This window comes from Aphelocoma coerulescens, chromosome 1 (assembly GCF_041296385.1).
Source record: "Aphelocoma coerulescens isolate FSJ_1873_10779 chromosome 1, UR_Acoe_1.0, whole genome shotgun sequence".
In the NCBI taxonomy this organism is placed as follows: Eukaryota; Metazoa; Chordata; class Aves; order Passeriformes; family Corvidae; genus Aphelocoma; species Aphelocoma coerulescens.
In genome coordinates this window covers 96,471,879-96,494,243 of record NC_091013.1, presented here as the reverse complement: position 1 = coordinate 96,494,243, position 22,365 = coordinate 96,471,879, and the positions used below count along the sequence as shown (strand labels likewise).

Here is a 22,365-nt window from a genome sequence, read left to right as displayed (position 1 = left end):
TTTTCCCAGTGGGAAGGAGGGAAAAGAAGTCCTGTGCTCAGGGAAACTCTGAGTGACTACAGGATTCAACACTGATCTCTTAAGTCACTCACAAGTGCTGTCCCTCTGGGCCACTGTCCTTACAGCAAGAGCACTATGTGAGCTCTCACCCACCCCATGGACAAGGATAGAGCCCAAAGCTGTGCCACTTCATTCTTATCACCTGAACTGTTCTTTTCTCTTCAAAGGGGGAAATAAAGCTCTTTAAAACTTTACAAGTAGGTGGAATTGGCTTCCACTCATCTGGGGGTTCAGCTACAAACACTGAAGTAAGACACAAAAGTCCATCATGTCACAGGTACAGGACAGAAGCTGCTCAGCAAAGCACTTAAAAATGTATGATGGCTTTAGCTAGGAAGTAAAGGAAACATTTCATGCAACTGACATGGATTTAAGAGGGAAGAATGGAAAGTTTGTGGGTTTGTTTGCATTTTTTTTTACCCTCTGTCTTAACACCATTATCTGAATTGGAGGAGGCCTGAATACCTGGAAAGCTGGACTTGGTGTTCACTGTGACCTTCCTGTAAGTTCAGTTCTGAAAAATGTTACTAGCTTCCCTTTGTACTTGGTCATTTTATGTAGTACTCAGCAGGTGAAAAGAAGAGGGAAGAAAGAAGACAGTTGTTTTCCCTCCTGCCAGCACTACTGCAATGCAAGTTACAAGCCAGGCCAGGGCCACACCTGCCATTGGGCAGGCGTGAGTCAATAAACAGCCCTGTTTTCCAGCTCACCTGCACTTCCTTGGATCCCATCACACAAGGATCTGCCTCAGTGCTGCTGGTCACATGCCTCAGGTGAAGTGTGTATCTAAGTGCTTAGCTGGATCACATGGGTACAGAGCCGCCCATGACGTGAGCTGATCTCACAGCCCACACCAAGAGAAGGGGGGGCCCCATGCGCTCTCCCCGTCCTGTTCTTGCACCTACCTACATGCTCTGTTGCTCACCTCATGCCAGCTCTGCTGCTCTTTCATCTTAGTGAGCTGGGTTGGCTGGCAGAGGATTTAACAAGCACAAAGTTGACAGAAGGATGGGACTAGGAATGGAAAGCCTGGCACAGGGTGAGACCTTCCTTTTAAACAGGAGCAAACTATCAGATTTAGCAGAAATTTGCTCACAGCCTAAGCAAGCCAGGGAAACAACAACAGATTCAGGCCAAAGACCCTGCTGGAATGTTGCTTTGCACTAGTGTGGGTAGTTTCATCTCAAGAACAATCATTTACACTTGGATCAAGGAGAGAAGTACTATTCTGTCTGAGACTATCTTGTGATTTCCACCCACTGAAAAACACAGCCCAAAGCTGTTTCTATAGTAAAGTCTCTCCTTAGGAGATTTGCCATTAGTCCAAATGATACCAAGAGCTCTCCCCATCAGGGATCTCTTGACAGGAGGTTCTCAGGGTTTTGAGCCTTTGCTCCTTTTTCAGATGGCAGGTCAGATGTTTCATGCTGTTTGTCACTAATACAAATGGATAACATGTTATTCCTTAACGCAGTAGCCCAACTAACTTCATGTCCTTAAATCTTGATTAATGGTTTTAGCCTGGCACCAAAGTGGTTCCCAGTGGACTGGAAGTACTGGAACCAGCTGATTCCCAGTTCTGTAATCAGCCAGCAAGGTGGCACTCAGGAAAGTCATTCCATCTATTTGTGCCCCAGATTATTAATCTGTAAAACAGTTACTTCCATGAGGAAGCATTTTGCAACCTATGTGTGAAAAGTGCAACACAGGAAGGTTGGGGTTTTTTTAATACAGAGAGGTCTGGAGAAGAGATTGTTCAGCTTCAGCCAGGAAGACAAACTGGTTAGCAATAGACTGAGGGCAGAGGAGAGTAAAAGGAAATAATCTCATAATTGATTTCTGCCTAGTAACATGCTGCTTGTCTGAGACTGCCATTAATTTTCCCTATAGCTAGAAAAACTACTGCTTCCAGCTGATGATCCTGCATGTCAACAACACAGGGCAGCTTTTGCATCATTAGAGATTCACAAGAACTGCTGAACCCCCCCCAAACCTACAACAGGCTTTTGTTTAGGGATATGATCAATTAAAGTTCATATTAATTGCATTCCATCTCTTGCCAAAGGAGAAGAACCATTCTGGTTATTTGCTGTTGTCAGATCTTGGATGCCTGTGAGAGAGCTGGCCCTTCTGTGACACAGCAGGTGCAAACAGGCCAGAGTCAGACACAGCTTTTTTAACTAGAATCTTCTTCTTAGGGATATATTTGGCAAGCCCTGGTGTCTTCAGATTAACATACGGGGGGAAAAACCCACTCAAATGTAGCCCAGCAGGGGTGCTTTGATCCCACATGAGGGAATTGTGCTCTTGAGTACAGAACTTACTCACCGTGTGCAGGCTGCCGGTGAGCTGCTTCCTGAGGGGCTTGTGCTCCGATGGAATACTCATCTTGCCCAGGAGCTGAGGGCTCAGCTGCTTGGGAAAAGCTGCTGCTCAGTGCTGGTGTCCTACCACACACGCAGGATGGCTCCCAACTGTGCTCCAATCTTCTTTCACTTGCTCTTTCTTTGCTGGGTCACCATTCCCTTGCTCCCAGCCCAGCTGTAGCCACGGAGGCTCCGGTTTGTCCCAGGCACAGTCTCGGTTCTAGCTGCAGGTGTAGGGAGAGGGGAGGGGACAGCCTGAAAGCACAAGTATTTGCTCATTAGTTTTCTGGCAGCCAGCAGGGCTCAGGGTGGACTCGGGCTGGCTGCCAGCACACACCTCGGGCACTGCTATCTGAGTAGTGACTCAGGGCCGAAGAACCCCTTCCAAGGGAGGCCCAGTGCCCAGGGCACCTTCGAGGAGCCCCATGAGGTGTGCTTGCGTGTCCACCTCTGCCTTGACAACTGGTTGTATCAAAACCAGTAAACATTTTCACAGCTTTTTGGCCTCCATGCTCTGCTGCTTTAAAGCACAGTTTATTCCAAACAATTTCACTGATCCCATTTGTCACTACCATTGGTGACAGATCAGGCTGTCTGCAACCTGTCTGAGGTGGTGGCATTTTCTTCCTCACCCATACAATCTCTGGACACTGAGTAGTTTTTGCAAGGTGAATAAAATCAAACCTGAATCTCTGCTCACATAAACCATTCTTTTCAATTGGCCATAAATATTTGATTATTGTCTTTGCATGACATTGTTTTCTAATATCCTGTATCCACCAAATACAGAATGTGGACAGCACCACAGCTTTAGTGGTTGTAAGACTATCACAAAATCAAAACACAGGGATGAGGTGAAGGTGAACTTGAAAGTACTTAAAGGGAGGGCTTAGAAAAAAAGGAGAGCAAATTTTTGTCCTTAGTGACAGGACAAGGGGGAACAGCTTGAAGATAAAAGAGGAGCCATTTAGATTAGATAGAAGGGAGAAATTCTTTACTGTGAGAGTGATGAGACAGTGGCACAGATTGAGAAGATGTGGATACCCCATTCCTGGAAATGTTCAAGGTTAGGTTGGACGGGGCTTTGAGCAACCTGGTCTGGTGGAAGGTGTCCCTACTCATGATGGAGGGGGGATTGGAACTAGATAACCTTTGAGGTTTCTTCCCAATCCAAATCATTCTGTGATTCTATGATGATTCTGTGTGTTAATTTATTAAATGCAGAGTTTCACATCAGAGCTAGCCTAAATAACTCTCCAGAACCAGACTACACCCCTGCAGGGTCTCCTTTACTTCATTCTAGGTGATTCTAAGTGCACTTTTGCTTTCAAATTTGTCTTCAGGCCACTCATCACTTCTGTGTCTTTGTTTCATTATGGTGGCAAAATTGCCATGGGCATGATTGTCCAGACATGTAACTTAATGTTTGTAATGAGAGACAATATCTTTTATTAGATCACCTGATACAGATGCATAAAACTATCTATGCTTTAGGGCACACCAAGCATTCCCATGTCTGTCAGATTCTGCTTCAACTTGCTTGTTTGAGGATTTTTTTCCAGTTTCTGTTGGTGTAATAAAAGGTGTTACCTCCTCTACCAACCTTGCTTCACTCTCTTTTGTTTCAAGCTGCTTCCCTGTACCAGCAGCCAAAGGAAAAATCTCAGACAAATACAACGCTTCCTAAAAATCTTCCTGGGGGAGAGATATTAATGATGAAAATTGACAGCATGGTCTGTAAGGAAATCATTTGCACAAAATCTGCATTGTGCTCATGGACACCAGCTTTGTCGCTTTTGAATACTCTGGGATTTTGCTGGATCTGTATCCTCACAGAAGGCAGCACTGATCTGAGCAGGAGCTTGAGGCACAGAGGGAAAAACAATTAGGATTTAGACTCATTCCCTTCCCTTGAGAATAAAGCCTGTCCTCACAAAAGGCTCCGTCAAAGCTGGGCCCAGAGTCTTTTGAATGCTTTGTGCATTTAGGTAAACCTGTCATTGAACCCATCTTGCCTCTTGCTTCTGGTTCTCTGAAGCATCCTGAGGGATCCTCAGTGATAACATCTGAGTTATCTCTGCTGCTTTCAATACAAATGCATGAATTTTCCCTATGCCAGACCAGCAGAATTGGTAGTGCTGGATGCACCAGTGAGGTCTGCTTGGGACACCAAGTTTTGTGACTTATAATAGATTTTAAAAGATTAATGCATACTGGAAAACAGGGAGGCCTGGAAGGTCTTCATGTTCTGGACTTCTAAGTGCTGAAAATACCATTCTTTGGGCTGGCTTATGTAGGTGTTTCAGAAAATACCCTGGATATAGCTGACAGAGTTCACATCCACCACGTCTTCGATGCTGGAGGTGCTTCTCTTTCCTTCTGCAGCTGCAGAGCTGGATAGATGGGTAGGCCACCACCTCTCTGCTCACACAAGCTTTTCACCAGGGCAGGGTGAAGGGCAGTAGATGAGTTTACCTTGCTCATCTGAGAGATTTCCCCAAATCATAATCAAGGGTGACTAATGGCATTTGAGGCCAAACCTTCAATGCCACAACAGAAATCCTTACCACTTTAGCAAAAGGAATAGTTGCCAGCTCATGTCCACAACTCTCTTCTACTGCTGCACCAACCATGGCTGGTCCTTCAGTGTGATAAACACACTGGTCTGGCTCCTCTGCCCAGGTTTTATTTGATGTAAAAAGGATATTTCCAAGACCGTAAGCTCTTTCAGGCAGAGACCATCCTTTCCCTGTTTTTGCATGAAAGAATTAGCCTGTGCCTGGGCCTTGGATGAGCAACCCCAATATGAATCATCATAATAATAATATTAGTGCTTAGAAATTTGGGTTTACCAAAGAAGAATAACTTGACAGTGGCTTTGTGGGGAATAAATATGTGGTTTTTTTGAAAATTGTATAAATATGTATATAACAGTGAGCTGGAATGTCTCTGTGCTGGTACACACATTTACTCAGAGGGTGATGAGGCACCAGCACAGGTTGCCCAAAAAAGTTATGGCTGCCCCACCCCTGGAATTGTTCAAGGTCAGGTTGGATGGGGACCTGATGAAACTGATCCAGTGGGTGACAACCCTTTCCATGAAGACATTTTCCTAATATCCAAACTAAACCTCCACTGGCATAACTTGAGGCCATTTCCTCTTCCTCTTGCTTGTTACTGAGGAGAAGAGACTGACCCCCAGCTGGCTACAGCCTCCTTCAGGGAGTTGTAGAGAGATAAGGTCCCCCCCTGAGCCTCCTTTTCTCCAGGATAAACACTCCCAGCTCCCTCAGCCGCTTCTTATCAGCCCTGTGCTCCAGCCCTTCCCAGCTCCGTTGCCCTTCTCTGGACACACTCCAGGCACCTCAATGTCTTTCATAGGAGGGGTTGTGCTTTCCTTCAACAAGGCAACAACAGCCAAGCCAACCTCAACCTTACACAGATACTCCATTTCATCTTTTACCAGACAGCAGTGAAGAGGAGGCTCCTGGGTGCTTAATTCCCATGTCAGAATCCATCACAACATACTAATGAGGAAGAGGATGTCATCTCTCAACCAGCAGCTAGGCAAATATTCCATTTCCTAGTCGTACACAGCTCCCAATTCCACTAATTCTATTTCCTTACAAATCTTAAACAGATTTCAACATCTCTGTAAGAAAAAAAAGTTCTTCTTGTATAGATGGAGAAACTAAACCACAGACAGATTTGCTAAACAGCCTGTCTTACACTTCTAACCACACTGCAGACTGATGCTCCCCTCAGGCTCTGCAGCCAAAACTCTAAGTCCCAAGTAGACACAAACTCCACAAGCTCTGTTATTTCCTTGGATGGCAATCATGATAAAGGAGGAGGGAGTTATGTTCCATGGCAGAATCCACTGCTGCGAGCAGCTTCCATTCCTTTGCTCTCAGCAACCAAATTGTTGGTGCAGGGAAATCTTGCCCTCTGCAAAGTAACCTTTAACACTTTTTCTGGCTTTGTCCAAATTCTCCCTTCTCTTAATAATGGAAAAGAGCAGCTGGTTTAGTATGGTTTCCTGGGGGGCAATCCCATCAGGAAAAAAGCCAAGCCAATATTTTCATCAACTCAAAAACTGAAAACAGTCATGGCCTGAGAGGTTCCCAGACCCTCATGCCTGAAAAGCTCTGGATGCTTGGCCAAGAGATTACCTGTTTCAAGTGTTCAGTGCATTAAATGCTTTGAGACTGTATTTTAGGCTGGCACATAGCAGCTGCAAAACAGCTGAGGACAAACCTCAGTTTCCACAGCTGGGTTTACAGTGAGGAGCACACTGTTTATTCTCTGCTGCAGATGGGTGTGACAGGGATTCACAGCAACATACACACAACAGAAGGCAGCTATTTTGAAGGAATAAAAAGAATTAAGCTTTTTTTTTTGAATTTCATATTCCAAACAAAGCATTCTGGATTGTTTGTCTAACTCTCACAATCAGGCTCTTTTGGTCTTTCCAAGCAGAGGAATCACACTGAAAGGACCTTTTTCAAGGGTTTTGTTTGTGTAAATCAGTCTAGAGATGAAATGGAAGAGGCAGCATAAAACCCACACTGAGAAGCAACACCACACACCCTCCTTATCTACACAGCAGCAGACAGCAGCATGCAAGAATGTTGTCTATTCCTGGAAAAGCTCTCTGATTTGAAAACTGATGAGGAATGCCCAAGTCCTTTGTCAGTGGGACTGGCAGCGAGAACCCAAAGCACCAGAAGCAGGTCCTTTCCTGCTGAATGAAAGGCCACAGGACCCAGAAAATGCAAGAGCAAAGGTGACACCACCTTTCCCCCCAGAAAAGCAAAACAAGAAAACCTTGTGCATGTACGTTACAAATAATATGATCAAAATTACAAGGACACAAAACTGAGAATGACACACAAGGCTGTCACCCATAAACCATAAAAATGGAGAATGTATTTTAGCATAAGTGATCAGTCCAAAAAGAACACCTTTACCTAACTCTTACCATGCTCTGAAAAGTTGCCTCCCCTCACAAATGCACACTGATTATTTTGTGGGGCAGTGCCAGACCTGAGACCATCAATTTGATTTTAAACAGGTCATGAACACTCTTTTATCACAACAGTCTCTAGAGGAAGGCTCAAGTTAAGTGCTGGACAGCAAATTACAACACTGATATTCAAAAGCAAAGCACCTGCATCAGAGAAATTTGGAATCCTAACACATCTTTCCATAAACAGGTCAGCTTGGGGCCTTACTGGATGGTAAATTCCAGCAGCTCCTGTATGCCCTGTGGGTCGAGGTGCTGAAAGTTGCAAACCCTCTCCAGGCTCTGATGCAGGAACTGCTGGGAAGGATCTTCATGTGGGCTTATACTGGGAGAGACAGCAGAGGATACCAGCTTTCTACCTGGCAACTAAACAAGAAAGAACACACACACGAAAAAAAAAAGAGAAAAGTCTAACACAGCTAATAACATTTCAAATGCTGCCATATTATTTAACAACGACCAACTGAGAGCTCCAATTCATTTCTCAAATTCAAAATTTATACCAAGGCTTTCAAGTCTGCATCTTTGTTAGTTACTCTCCCCACTTTACAATTCACTTGCACTAGAGATCCTCAGGTTAAACATCAACAGCCCTTTGAGGGAAACATCTTCCTCATCTATTAACTTTGACACTGTGAAGTCAAGGGAAGTCCAAGACCACACAAACCACCACTCATTTTATGAGCTGTGATAAGATTTACAGCCAACTTTAACCCACCCATACCTCCATGCAGGAAAAACATGCTGCAAAGCAGAACGGAACATATTTCACCCACGAATAAACTGTTCAGGTAGGACACAAGGGAAATGTTGGAAGATCTACAAAGGCCTTTCCCAGAGACACACAGCCAGAGCTACAGAAAACTCCCAGGAATACTACCCTCCCAGTATTCTCATCTAACCAGCAAACCATGTACTATTCTCACTTGAGAGCATTAATGCTATTCTTCTCCCCAAAATATTACAAAATCCATACTGTAACAATTTAACATTTGTCTCTCCTGCCTTAATGCACATTTCAATATTAATTCTCGTGATGCATAGGAGAAAAACCTTTCAGAATTTAAGTGTTACACACAGACAGACATGGAGGAGACCAGCAATATTCCTAACCAAGTGTCGAAGTGCAAACCAAGTGGTTCAACTCACTCTTAACGGAGGGACCAGGTGAGAGAGACTGTCCCGAAGATACGCATAATGTCTGAACGTATGGTCAGAGAACAGGGCAGGCATTGTTGGGCAACTTTTAGCAGCATTAAAAATCAGAACCAGAACAGCAATGTCTATTACAAATGGATTGTTAAAGAAAAATAAACAACAGCAAGAAGAGCTCCTTGGGGATGGGAAGTTAAAACAACAACTCAACAACTCTTTATTTGGTCAGGATTTGTCTAGAAGTTCTTTATAGTTGGAAAATACTGAGCAAAACCCAAAGAAACAGCTGTCTGAGCAGATGAAAACCAAGTACAAAGTGCAAACATTACACAGTGAGCCATACTGGAGAGAGGATGTCACTGCCAACAGGGGATGGCTCAGAGGCAACACAGAGGAAAGGAGCCACGGATCCCAAATGCAGAACACAAGCATTAGGTGGAATTTCACTCTTCCTCACAGCTTACGCTGTGCTCACCAGTTTGTACCACAGAACCATAGGGTGGTTTGAGTTGGAAGGGACCTTAAAGACTACTAGTTCCAACCCCCCCTGCCATAGGCAGGGACACCTCCCACTAGACCAGGTTGCTCAGGTTTTTTGGTGCCCTAACAACATCTAAAATTATACATTTACTGCCAAGTCTTTGAAAATTGCTGCATTACCTAAGATGCCCTGAAAAACATCACTCTATGCAGACTTTAAGCAACCCAAAGAATCAAACATGGAAAGAGAATTCTGAAGTAGAAAACACATTTTCAGAGTCTGAGATCTGCAGAAATAGAGAGCAGCCAAAGGCTTTCACGGTTAGCCCAAAGGCTGACACCTGCAACAGGGCTGATTCCAAGCATAAGCTCTGATTCAAATTTCCCAAGTGCTTTGAAGTAAACAAAACCATGTTTTTAAGTATCAGTTTACACAGGAAACATACTATCCAGGTTTACTTCAGAGTTTCTGGCTCACAGGCCTGTCTTCACATAATATGCCTCTGTAAGATTTGGTGGCAAGTTACCTCCAAAACATTCTCCAACATAATTCTGGTTCCCGGAAGGAAGGTGCACTGAGTTAAACAACAGCTTTCTTCCCCCTGCAATGTTCCCTTAATTCTCAACTCACAGGACAACTTTACTCAAATTATTACTAAACCATGTAATTACACATTCATCTCTCTCCACCTGATTCTAACCCGTTTCAACCCTCACAAGGCACTCATTTAATCTCGATAGAATTTCTGGTCGATGGCCTGTGACTGGTGAGAAAAATAAGGAGCAGCTTCTAGAGGAAGGTTCCAGTCCAATGTGTCTCAGCATGCATCAGAAATAACATTATATTCTGCAATTGCACAGAAGGGAAGCAAGGGGAATAAAAATGGAAAAATGGATTTCCAAGGTGTCTCCTATTGTTGAGGATAATGGTGTATCAATAGTCGTTTGTATTCTAAAGCACTGGAAGAGCCAAGGTTAATATAAGGATTTCTGACATAGAATTCTCTCAAAAAGATGAAAAATTCAAAGCATTATGGGGATTCAGGCGCTGCTGTACTAAGAGATGGTTCTGTTTTATAAACTCCACAACAGTGAGAATAGCAAAAGTTTTACCTAAAAAGAAAAGACATGAAAAAACATTCTTCTTATTTAAAAGCTAAAGCATCTTCAAAATTAATGCAAACTAGACAAATGTTTTGATATCAAAGGGCTCATCTGCAAAGCCTAAACCTTGACAAATTGCTTGATTATTCATCACAGCATAAAAAGAAGGCCAATTATAGTCCACTGGTATTTATGAAGATGGTTCCAGCTAACAGTTATTCCATCACTTGCTGAGTAACAAACTAAGTGCAAAAGGATTCAGAAATAGGCACAGGATTGTTTGTCTGCTACAGTGAGAAATGGTTTAAGAAATGTGAGTGTTGAGAAATCCTTAATAAAATCTACTACAGTCAAAATTATCAACTGGCTTCATGAATAAAGATACAGGCTGGGTCATCCATGTCTGGTTCTGGAGTGTCAAAGAAGGGATGTGTGCTCAGCAGCTCTGGGACCAATGGAAGCACCAAAGTGGGATGCCTACTTCCCAAGAACTTCAAGCATCTGCAAATAGACAGATTGAAATATATGTTAGTGAACAGGCACATTTCAAAATACAACCTTCTAAAGCATTACTACTTCATGTTGCAGCAACACTTTGAGACGGTCAGCAAGAAAAATCCTGCTGTCCAAGCCATTTCTTTACAACTGACCATTTGCTTTAATATTTTATAGGATCCAAGAAAACTGAAAGGACAAGCAGTAATTAAATTATTTAAACTGTCCAAAAAATATTTAACACTTGGAGTTCTGCAATCCAGGAAAAACTGTTATACTAAAGGCTAACGAATGAGTGCCTTTTTTTTTTCTTCAGAAGTAAGGAAGTTAGGAGGTAAAAACCCAAAGCCCCTAAACTCCACCAAACTCCAAGAACAATGTAAAAGTACACTGGAAGTCAAAGGAAGCTAAGGCTAACATACGTGTTTCCAATAATACCTAAGAATTCCATCTCAAACCATGTGTGTGGAGCACCACTTCTTCTGTTGCTTCCATTAAACAACCAAAAACTCTGACACAGAAGTTCCTTCTTTTTGCTTAGACAGAAAAAATTCCCTCGGACAGCACAATGTCACACAGCCAATCCACTTATCACATCTGATATAGTCAACTGCTGGTAATTATTACTATTTAACACAGAGTCAAGTATACAAAAACACTTGTGTAGAAGAGATCAGGTTTTAAACTGAAAATCTTTTTAGTTAATCTTTGAGTTAATCTTTTCTGTGAATGCTTTGAGTGCCGGAATAGGGTGGTATTTCCACGAGTGGTCATCAGTTCTGGATTCCCAGGGCAAGTACTGACAAGCAAGAACAACACAGAGTTTCTACACCAGTCATGAATAAGTACATATTTACAGAGTAACAGGATTGTACACCTGCAACATCTGTTACCTCCTTAGCAAGCTCAGTATTTCCTAGCACCTCACTTACTAAAAAGAAGAGGAAAGTAAGCAGACACACAAGGACACTGAACACACTCACTTCCATATGGATTCTCTGTCTGTAGGATACTTGGTCAGGTTTTTCAGCAGCTCCACCAGTGCAGGATGGATGTCTTCTTTAGTTGAAACATTGGTGCAACACAATAGTTCATGCAGTGCTTCCCGAATGTCCCCTGAAGAATCCTAAACCCAGACACTGCTGAGTGCTGAGAGAGATGTGCCTGCACACACATTCACTTTAAAGTTGGCAGCTTCTGTTCCTTGACTGAGTTAATAGAAGAGGTCTGTGATAAGCAGTGTCTGTTTCTAGTTACCAGAGCTAAGCACAGATGGAGTGACCAGGCAAGTGCTGCAGGCTCTCCTGGTCTCATCCCCCTATGTGCTTCCTTTACTGGAATGAACAGCAACTGCTTCACTGCTAACCTGCTCAAGCAGAGCAAAAATCACTACTTGGTTTGGCTGATGTTGTATCTTTGCAGCCACAGAAAAGGAAGGTGTTGGGCAACTCAGTAAGACAATCACCAAAGACTGTTTTAGCATTTTCACAGCAGCCTTTTATCATTTTCAACACAGGGAGCTCAACTGCACAGGCTTTCACCCCAGTCACCGGCCTCCAGAGGGTCTGAGTAAACACTGAGGACATGTCAGTGGCTGGACAGACTAGAACATTCAGCTGAGTTAATGACATTCCTTCTGCCAAAAATCATCATGACATTCCATACCCATGTATCACCACATTCCTTGCTATCAGCATTTGCCTGGTGCTGCTGGACACAACACGAAAATTTGATAGGATACAAGAGCTGGATGCTTTTCAATGGTGGATTTTACCTTTTTTAAATTATAATTTGCTAAGTATCAACAGCTCATCCGTCACTGTCTTACACAAACTAAGAAAGAGCAATCCTCTTGTAAAGGCTCTTAAATGACAGCCAACACACACAAATGATCAAAGGGGTTTTAGTGGTCTAAGACAAACTATGACCACAGAGAAGACAAACTCTAAGGACTGGAATGAAATGACCACAGACATAAAACACTCCAGACCACTAATAAAGCCCACTAGAAAGGTGGTACTGAGACAAATGAGTCAGAAGACCATGAAGAGACAGAGATGAGCACAACTCAACAGAAACTGAGATCAAGGACAACAGGGAAAGTAAATTCCAAAGTCTGGTTAGAAAAGCAAGGAGTAGCTGGTACAGTTATTCTGATGAAATGAAAGCAGTAACTTCTGAAAACAGAAGTTACCCCCAACACCCAAGAGATCCGTATTTACACTGCTGGATCCAATTTAGGCACCAAAATTAATAGTATTTTTCCACATCCTTTATTTTTGCACTGCAAGAGGGATTTTACAGAAAAGCACCAGCATCTTTCAGAATCAGATAAATCCATTAAAACATTAATAATTCTCACACTATTCTCGCACTATCCTAATGCCTGATGATATTTATAAACCACAATACATGTAGGGTTTATCACACATGGTAAGTCAGGACAGAAGAGCCCAGCCTAACCAGGACATTTTCATACCTCAATGCACAGGTCCCCAGCTTAAACAAATACAAATAATGACAAAAATGTGAGGCACCTAAAGCTCATTGCTGCATTTGCAAATCCAGATCACGTTCCACAGCATTTGTTACAGACTGATAAAATAGGTTTAATTAGTTTGCTTCTTCCTAAGGCACAACTGGGAGTGGCAATTGCTGCCCTGGGTCAAGAAAATAGAAGGTGAAGAGACAGAAACAGATTTGCAGCACCTCCCAAGACTGGGACCCTTCCCAAAAGCAGCAGAAACTTGCCTACTACAAGCAGCAGATTTAAAAAAAGCGCCTCAGGGGCTATAGCTCAGCAAATAAATCAGGTCTGAGAGAAAGCAGTTTGACATAATTCTGTTCACACAGCCAAAATCTCTTCCTCTTCCTGGATCAACCTCATCAACCAGGTTGAAGAGCAGCTGACTCGTGCTGTTCCCTGAATCCTGGCTGAGCACTGACTGGGAGGATGCTGGTTGGGAAAACTCAAAATCGTATGGCAGCACACTGACAAACTCTCTGAGCAGCCAGAAAAGAGATCTCAGGCCCATGGCCCAGCTCTGCTTGGTGAGCAAAGCTGTAGCCACAGCACCTGAGTCAAGGGAGCAGAAAGAAATTGAAGCTGCATCAACATGAAGTGGTGCAGAGTGCTGGAGCACAACACAAGACAGAAGGAAACACATGGAGGCAACAGCACAGTGATCAAAGGAAGAGTTTCTATCTAAAATTTGTCTCTTTCAGAACTATTCTACTGTCCTGGGGCTTACAAGGTACCAGATTTTAGACACCTTTGGCAGTGTTTAAAGAGCCAAAAAACCCAACAAAAAGGTGGGTTTGCTCTCAGAGGAAGGGACTGATTAGCAGTACATAATTAAGCACCCCAAAGCAAGCAGGAGAGCAGTTCTTGCTCTCCTCAAGAATTTCTTACCTCCAAGACAGCTAACACAGTATCCAGCTGGTCTTCCCGCAGCGTGATATTGTTGGAAATTTTTCTCATTGTGGGTATTGAGTGCAACCTCCTCTCCTCAATTTCATCATTAAACATGGCAACCAAAAAATCCAGGCATTTCTCCGCAAAAGAAGGCGAGGACTGAGCCAACATACACAGGGCTTCGACTGCAGCGATTCGAACCTCTGTTAAAAGAGGAGCAGGGAATTAACTGTAAATTAATTAAAACTGTCTGGTTTTAAAGGACATGCACCCAACAGCGAGGCCTTGTACTACTCAAGGGCTGGCCTAAGGACAGGAGATGCTAAGGAAATGCTGAGGGCAACAGAGCCTAAGCAGGGATGCACTGGGGATCTTTTCACAGGCAAGTCTTCAAATCAGAAGTCTCACCTCGGATAGAGCCCCTGCTGCTGCCATAAACATCTGCAAAAGGGACCTGCGGGTGACAAACAGGTCTCCAACCCACCAATAAACACTGTGTATTTCACAGCGTGCTTTGCAAGCATAGCATTAACACTGGTATTTTAAGCAAACTAATTTAGTTAATTAAACTGGGGTTGTTTTATTCTTCCTGACATTTTAATTGCTTGGAGCTTTCACCGCATTTTTAACTTGCTACGTAGCACTTTACAAATTGCTGAAAAGCCCCAGAGAATCAACATTTTGGCAGTTAACAGAATGAAATTTCTCTGCTTTCTGACTTCAGATTCCTCAAAACAAAGGAAAAAGGTGCCACCTAAATATTAAAATTATTTGAATGGAAGTAAAAAGAGCATCAGAAAGCATCCTGAGTGTACTTAATGCTGTAAAACATTGCAGGAATTTGAAGAATACCCAGATATAACAAGGTTAGGCAGAGGTGAGATTCTCTTCCCTAAAATCATCCTCATTAGCTTCCATAACATTTACATGCTAGAATCATAAAAATGGTAATTAATCTGATGCCTTGCAACAATGTTTTAAACATACTTACATTTTTCACTCAAATTAGCTACCTTGAAAACATTCACTTGAACTTGTGTGGAGCTATTGTTCTTAAAGACTCCTCAGGATTCTGATTAAGTACGAAAATGCACAGACAGCAAGACCCCTGCTTGCTCAGTAATGAAGCTTTTTGTCACAACTCTGAGTCTCCATGGTCATTAAGACCCAGGTATTAAGAGAAGAGAAACTGCCAATACTGCTCTCCTAAGCTGACGCACTAATTCAGATTTAAGGTACAACATGGAATTCAAGACATGTAGCAGTGCTGCCAGGCAGGGGGAGCTCAGCAGTATTTAAAAATGCTGCAGTGGAGAGAGAGAGATCTGTGTATATTCCACATTGGATCATTTTATCCATGTTCCTCAACAGCATCATACTGACACAAGACCTGTGGCACAAGAAACTAGAGAACTATTTCACAGGTCAAGGGGCTGAACCAGTGAAACATTTTTTACTGTTACTAGGGGAAAAAAAAGTGCACTTTCAAGCTTCAGGGAGAGTTTAGCTATTGGGAAAACATGCATTTATTCGCAGGAGTCATGGAACAATAACCCAACTTTTACAACACAATCTACAGCAATATTTTTGTTATGGTGGTTTTGTAGGTTTTAACTCAACCTCGTCCTTCCAGTAACATTAAAGGCAAATTCAGAAAGAACATTCAGAGCTTGGAATTTTCATGGTTTATGCAAATACCAGCCTCAAGTGCCAGAGGAAGTTTAGATTGGATATTAGGGAAAATATTACGGTTGTCAATCACTGGAACAGACTGTGCAGGGAAGTGGTGGAATCACCATCCTTGGACGTGTTCAGAAACCATCTGGCTGTGGCACTTAGGGACATGGTTTAGTGGGATTTGGCAGTGCTGGGTTAACATTTGGACTCTATGGTCTTAGAGGTCTCTTCCAACCTAAATGATTCTATGAAATTTTTTTCCTGCTGGCAAAACACCAATTTCAAACAGCAGCAACTAACTGCCAATTTAGAGCCGCACGCAACTATTAAATTTAAGTCAACAAAACCAACAAATAATCCCAGTGGGTTTCTGCAGAACAGAAGCAAACCACTTATTACTGTATATGTTACTAAAACTTTACCATTTATAGGAAGGTACTTGCTTTTGGCTACTCAACTGAACATTTCTACCCAAATTCCATGCAACACTACAGTACCTTTGAAACAACTGCCATAGCAGAGATCACAACAATGCTTATCACATTCTTACCACAAAACAGTCAGGACAGATTAAAAATCAAGATGAATCCAATCATCCCTTTCACTCCCTAGTATTTCCAAGTTCCATCAGGCAGACTAGTCCTAATCAAGTCAACCAAGGCACGTGGTGTGAAACTCCAGAACTGCCTGTACTATGTAGGAAGGATGAAATGTGAGTCTGCAATAGGCCTGATCTGACACAGGCTGCAGCTGCACAGCTTTACTGACATAACAAATACAGGCTTTGTGGGAACTCTCCAATGAACAAGGGTTTGAGACTTCAGGACTATTTAAGACTTTACCACTATGACTGCCAGATGACAGGAATGACTTCATTACGCTTTGCCCTCCCCATGAGCACCTCCCCAGCAAACAATATATAACAAAGCATATGCCTTAGTGCATTTAAGCACCAAGGATGCAAAATACCCTTTTATTTCCACTGCCATATGACAACAAGGAATATTGGCAACCTAAGTGCAAAATACTCCACCTCTGCTCAGTGCCCTCCTCCTCACAAAACACACTGCCAGAGAATTAAAAAAAAGATATGCAAACAAGTACAAAACAAATACAAGGTTTTACCTGACTATAAATAGCTAGCTGTAACTTTAATCCTCTTTCATGAAGCTGTAGCTACAGGAAAAAAAACAACAATGCAACAAAGTGTAACTATAGGTTTAAGGGACACAGACTAACTTTTCACCACGGTTTTTCTGTTTGAGTAAACTCAGCTGCTTGCATTTCTCAATTGCTTGCTATAATTAAAATACTGCACTATCTTGACCATTAAGTATTTTAAATAATATCCTTGACTTCAGTATAGTTTTTTTAGCTCCAGAGTCATTCATAATTTGATTAGGGAAAAGCAATTTATACAAATACACTGTCTGTCCATTCTCCCAACCTTCAAACAATTCTTTAGTGTTAGCCATATTCAACCACAATTAAAACAGATGTAGGAATCCTCAAAATAATTACTACCGTTCCTGAAACATGGGTTCAAAAGTAGTATTGATGATGGGTATTCCTGCCCTGGAAATCTTTCCATTACTGAACCACAGGGACAGCAAACTGTCCTACATTGTTTTGTTTTAGAGTAACAGTGTCATGAATCTGGCTTATAAACAAAGGAATAGTATCTGGCTGAATAAGGTCAACAAGAAATATTTTCTTTTCTATATCCTTCAAAGTACAACACAGATTTAAAGGAAAAAAAACCCACAAACACATAGCAAGAAAAACTATGATCACGAATGCTGAAAAGTGGTTAGTGACCCTGAATTCCTACAAGATGTTCCCATACTTCAAACAACAGAAAGACAGCTTTTTTCGTGCTATAATTATAAACTCAAGGTCATAAATCTTGCTATGGACTTGGCTGAACACCTTTACAAAAGTCATGCAAATTACTTTCAAATAATTGTACCAACAAAAATTGGACTGAGATGAGATCTAGATTGGGTATTGGGAAAAAAATCTGCACGGAAAGGGTTGTCAAGCACTGAACAGGCTGCCCAGGACAGTGGCAGAGTCACCATCTCCAGAGGGATTTCAAAGACATACAGATGTGGCTTTTAGGGACAGTTTAGTGCTGGGTTAAAGGTTGGACTCAGTGATCTTAAGGGTCTTTTCCAACCTAAATGATTCTGTGAAGGATGAGTAAGTACAACGTCCAGCAGAGGGAGATTTCAGAGAGATTCAAGTGCAATCTGATCTCCTCAAATGCATCTTCCTTCTTTGTTTGGAGGTTAGTAACATTAATTCAAAGATCCTTGTTGACCATCACATTAGATGGAACATTGTTATCAACTTTAAGGGTAATAGAGAAACTTCTGCATCCCCATACACTCACAGACAACTCACATTAAGCAGTATTTTGAAATGCATAGTCTTTGCTTGCATTTTTTCAAAGCTAAAAGTTTCTGAAGGGTTCCCACACAAAAAACCAGTATATAGTATATCTCATGAACAGTTAGAGAATGCTAATGAATGCAAACATGAGGCAAAACATAAATGTTTGCCTTAAAACAAACAAAATTCTTTCAGGACTTATCATGCAGGTTTCCTGTCATAAGCAGCTACCTACTGCACTTTGGAGCACTAGAGGCTTATTGTAGTTCTGGTAACCAATAATAAATCAAAAAATAAATCTCTCACTAAAAGAAAGAGCCTATAAACACTCAGAGGAGTCCACAAATTGAAAAGCTTCTTCAGCTATAGCTGAAACAGAAGTTATGAATCACTCCAATGCCCTCTGAGATCTCATGTTACTGTCATATTTCAAGACCTATCTTATTTTTCCAGCTAATTTTGATACACTAAATGGACTTTTACTAAGTTAATTAAAATAATCTCTAAACCAAACCTCTTTGGATTAGTTTCCAGCCCTCTCTCAGCTTTCTTATACAACCCCAAACCATTTCTTCCACTGTACTAGCAACACTTACCATGGCTTTTATAGCTGCAGTCCTAACACGAGGGTCCTGAGCATTAAAATGATCTCCTATGATCTTCTGGACATCTTTGGCTGCCTGGCTTTCAGCCTCTTTTGCAACACCTTTTTCCACTGGGCCAAGACAGCCAATTAATTGAAGACACTTATTCCTTACAGAAGGAAGAATCTGGCAGATGCTGTGGAACAAGAGACGAGCAGATGGAACAGGATTCTTACCCTTCTTTCAGCCCTTTGAAACATCATCTTATGTTTCCTAGCAGTTATTCACGTTGGTATTGTAACAGTTTATGGGGGAAAATGAAAATAATTTAAATACTGACTACCTTTCTTTTTTTCTTGTGGCAACAACAAAAGTCCCCTGCCCCAGGGAGGCCGCCTCACCTTGCAGGCTACCTCCACCAGCCTCATCCTGACAGATGGATTCTCTGGGAGTTTTGTGCCAATCACTAACAGGGTGTCCAGCAGCTGAGCAAGGACTTGGTGAGACTCTGCAAAACAAGACAGCGAAAGGCTATGGATCACTTTGCTGAACTCTTACCAGCTACAGGATCACAGACTGATCCATGTTGGAAAGCCATCCTGAAACCTTCTCCTTTCAAGTCCTGAACTAGCCCAGCTCCCTTGCACATCACATGTGCCTTGCACATCACATACTCCAGTCCTCTGCCACCACCTCAGTGGTTCTGCTGAACTCACCCAACCTTACCAGCACTAATCTGGCACTGGGCAACCCAAAACTGGATAAGCTATTCCAGATGTGGCCTCACCAGTGCTGAGTAAAAGGCCATAATACCCTCCCTTGACCTGCTGGCTACACTCCTGTTGGTACAGCTTGATGAGCTGGCCTCTAGCATGGTATAAAAAAAACTCCTCTTCAAACACATTTCCATTTCAAGCAAAACTGTCCTGTACAACAGAGAACTTCAGAAGCAACAGCTCTCACATGGAGATGCAAAAGCAAACTTTGCACTCCTTTAGAACAAAGATATACAGCAGGCAGGTCAGAGGAACATTCTTCTGCTCCTCAGAACATGGTGTTATCTGTCATCATTCACAAAACCAGAAAATAAATACTCTAACCAGCAATTTCCAATCATACACCTGAGATGTAAGGCCTCACCACTGTCCCAAATGCTTTGACAGCACGATTCCACCTTGATCTCAAGCACCACATCAAAAGTGAGCCTTACTCTCATTCTGAAGTGTGTTAATGGCATCATCCATCATGCAGTCTGGGGAAAATCCTGCAGTCTTTGACAACAATCCCAGCAAGGATGCAATCTTCAGTCTTACAGAGGCATCATTCTCCTGGAAGGAAACAACACCCCAAAAAAATCCCCAAAACAGCCTGGTTAAAGGAAAAAAAAAAAAAAAAAGAACAGCATCTATTACCTGCATACATCTAGTTATTTAAGAAACAGCAAATGTTGTCACAGGTGATAATTACATAAGCAAGCCTCATCAATTAATATTGTTTTAAAATTAATTTCCAAAGTTCATGCATTTTAAAGATTCATTTTGAGGCTTCTACAGACTCTTGCACACAAGGCTTCTGGTCATAACTGGAAGCTCCTCTTTCATTGTATTGCCAAGGATATCCAATACAGAGCAGAAAGACAAAAAGTCATCTACATGTCATACTTGGATCTTGCCAAGCATTTGTGCAACACTGAACACAGAGGTGCAGAAATATTACAATAACAAATACTCCATCTTTCAACAAGAAATTTCATGGTTCCAACTGTTGTATCTTTCAAGTGTTTAAAAAAGACTTTAGTGCCACACACAGCCTCCAAGTGACAAATGTGACACCAAAGGGAGTAGTCTCTTTCTCAACTGAACTGAGAAGCATTTTTTTAGGGCTGAAGTTATGTGTTTGAACAATGGATACTGTCATCAGCACTGTATGGGGACTGCCCTACCAAAAGATATAGGGATGAAGGAGCAGGAGGCTGCAGCACCATCTTAAACAAAACAATGACAGTACAAACAACTAAATCACCACACAACTTCCACTGCAGTTACAGCTTTCAGGGTCAGGTTCCTGCATAAGAAGTGCAAGTTTTACAGAGGTACTAAGAAGCAAGTTCTTTTGAAGATTCTGTGTTTAATTAAAATAATGTCAGCTACAGCAGTTTAAAAGCAGTATTTTTAAGAGTTGGATTCTGTAACAGATTGTGCTCTTGCCAGACCTCGTCTGCAGGTTCATGAGTCTCTCTTCTAACACAGGCTACAAAACAAACTTCAAGCACAAACAGTATGTGTTATTTGTCCAGGAACTCTGTATTTCCACTTCCCCAGGCTTCCTGGCAAACTGGAGCAGGTACTGCAAGGCATCTGCAGGTGAGGTGGCTTTGCACAGGTCCACGTGGAGCGCTGCTGACTTACCGGGCTTGCTCAGCCGCAGCTTCTTAGTGGACAGGTCCTCATGCTGCTGCTGTGGGCAGAGGGACACGGCTCAGAAACACAGCAAATCCAGACCCACTCCTTCCCACACTCAACATGGGGAGGCCTAAGGAAGCTCCCATGGCCCACGGCAAGCACTAGCCTCTCCTTCATCTGTCTCAGCAAGAAATACATCCTCAGACCGCTGCAGCTCTTACTGACCTGCCCAGACAGTCCCTATTGCCGGGAAACACGGCCTTTCCCCACCCTAGGCTGGGTCAAATGCTGCTTCCAACACCAAACAACCAACCCAGGGCAAACACGACTTCTCCCACTCCCACCGGCCGAGAGCAGCCCATAAACTTGCCATAGGTCCCTTCCCTACTCCCGGGCTGGAGGATGCTGCGTCTTCCCCGCAGCAGTCGCAGCCCAACCCAGGTCACGGATTCACATAATGGGGCTCATTGGAAGGGACCACAGTGCATCATCTGCTCCAACCTCCCTCTCAAGCACAGTCGTCCCAGCGCACATTGCACACGGCTGCCTACAGACGGTTCTTGAGTATCCCCAGTGAGGGAGACTCCGCAATCTCTCTCCTTCCCCACACGGAGGGGAAAACCCTCTCAGACCTCTCCCCTCCGGCAGCTCCAGCCTCCCTAAACTCGAATCCGGCCCGTCCCGCTCCTCCTCAACCCCTCACGGGCCGCCCCAACGCCGACGCCCACCGGGCGGGCGGGCGGCGCTCCCAGCCTCGGCCCCGGCCTGGGCCGGCGGCTTTCCCCACAGCTCCGCCTCACCCGCCGGCAGCTCCCGCCGCATGGCAGAGCTCGGAGCCATCCATCCCGGCCCAGGGAGGACGTGTTACCCGGACCACCTTGCTGAACTCCTCATACACCCGCTCCTTCAAGTGCGCCGCCATGACGCCGCACCGCAACCCGGAACAGAAGGCACAGAGCAGCCGCAGGGAGGGGCCACAGGCGCGTCCTCTCTTTCCGCCCGGAGGCCGCACTCGATGGTCCGCGGCCCCAAGATGGCGGCGCGGCCCGGCCCGGCCCGCAGGCGGACTCAGCTGCCGGCCCCGCCCGGCCCGGGGCGTCCGGCCCTGGCTGCGCTGCCGGAGCGCGCGGCGGCCTCACCGGAACGCGGCCTTGGGGCAACTTCCCCAGGGCCTCGTGCTCTGTGAGCAGAGAGAGAAAGCAACGCT

At 43.5% G+C, this 22,365-nt stretch overlaps 1 protein-coding gene across 13 annotated transcripts in view; it reads right to left on the bottom strand.

The window, feature by feature from the left end:
• Positions 1–22,365, bottom strand: part of LOC138112596 (integrator complex subunit 4-like protein 2) — a 28,261-nt gene that overhangs the window by 4,178 nt on the left and 1,718 nt on the right. Inside the window, exons 1-11 of one of the 13 annotated variants that reach the window (XM_069019947.1) lie at positions 21,959–22,147; positions 21,165–21,213; positions 19,967–20,124; positions 19,158–19,264; positions 18,769–18,952; positions 14,099–14,304; positions 11,670–11,812; positions 10,577–10,692; positions 8,602–8,735; positions 7,661–7,818; positions 2,458–2,681 (exon numbers count right to left, since the gene is read on the bottom strand). In XM_069019947.1, the coding sequence (XP_068876048.1) occupies positions 2,576–2,681; positions 7,661–7,818; positions 8,602–8,735; positions 10,577–10,692; positions 11,670–11,812; positions 14,099–14,272 (831 nt within the window). In that variant the 5' untranslated portion in view covers positions 14,273–14,304; positions 18,769–18,952; positions 19,158–19,264; ... (1 more) ...; positions 21,165–21,213; positions 21,959–22,147 and the 3' untranslated portion in view covers positions 2,458–2,575. Of the gene's footprint in view, positions 1–2,388; positions 8,736–10,576; positions 10,693–11,669; positions 11,813–14,098; positions 14,331–18,768; positions 18,953–19,157; positions 19,265–19,966; positions 20,125–21,164; positions 21,214–21,958; positions 22,148–22,365 lie in introns of those variants that run through there. The other 12 variants (XM_069019937.1, XM_069020007.1, XM_069019957.1 and 9 more) reach the window with 12 other exon arrangements.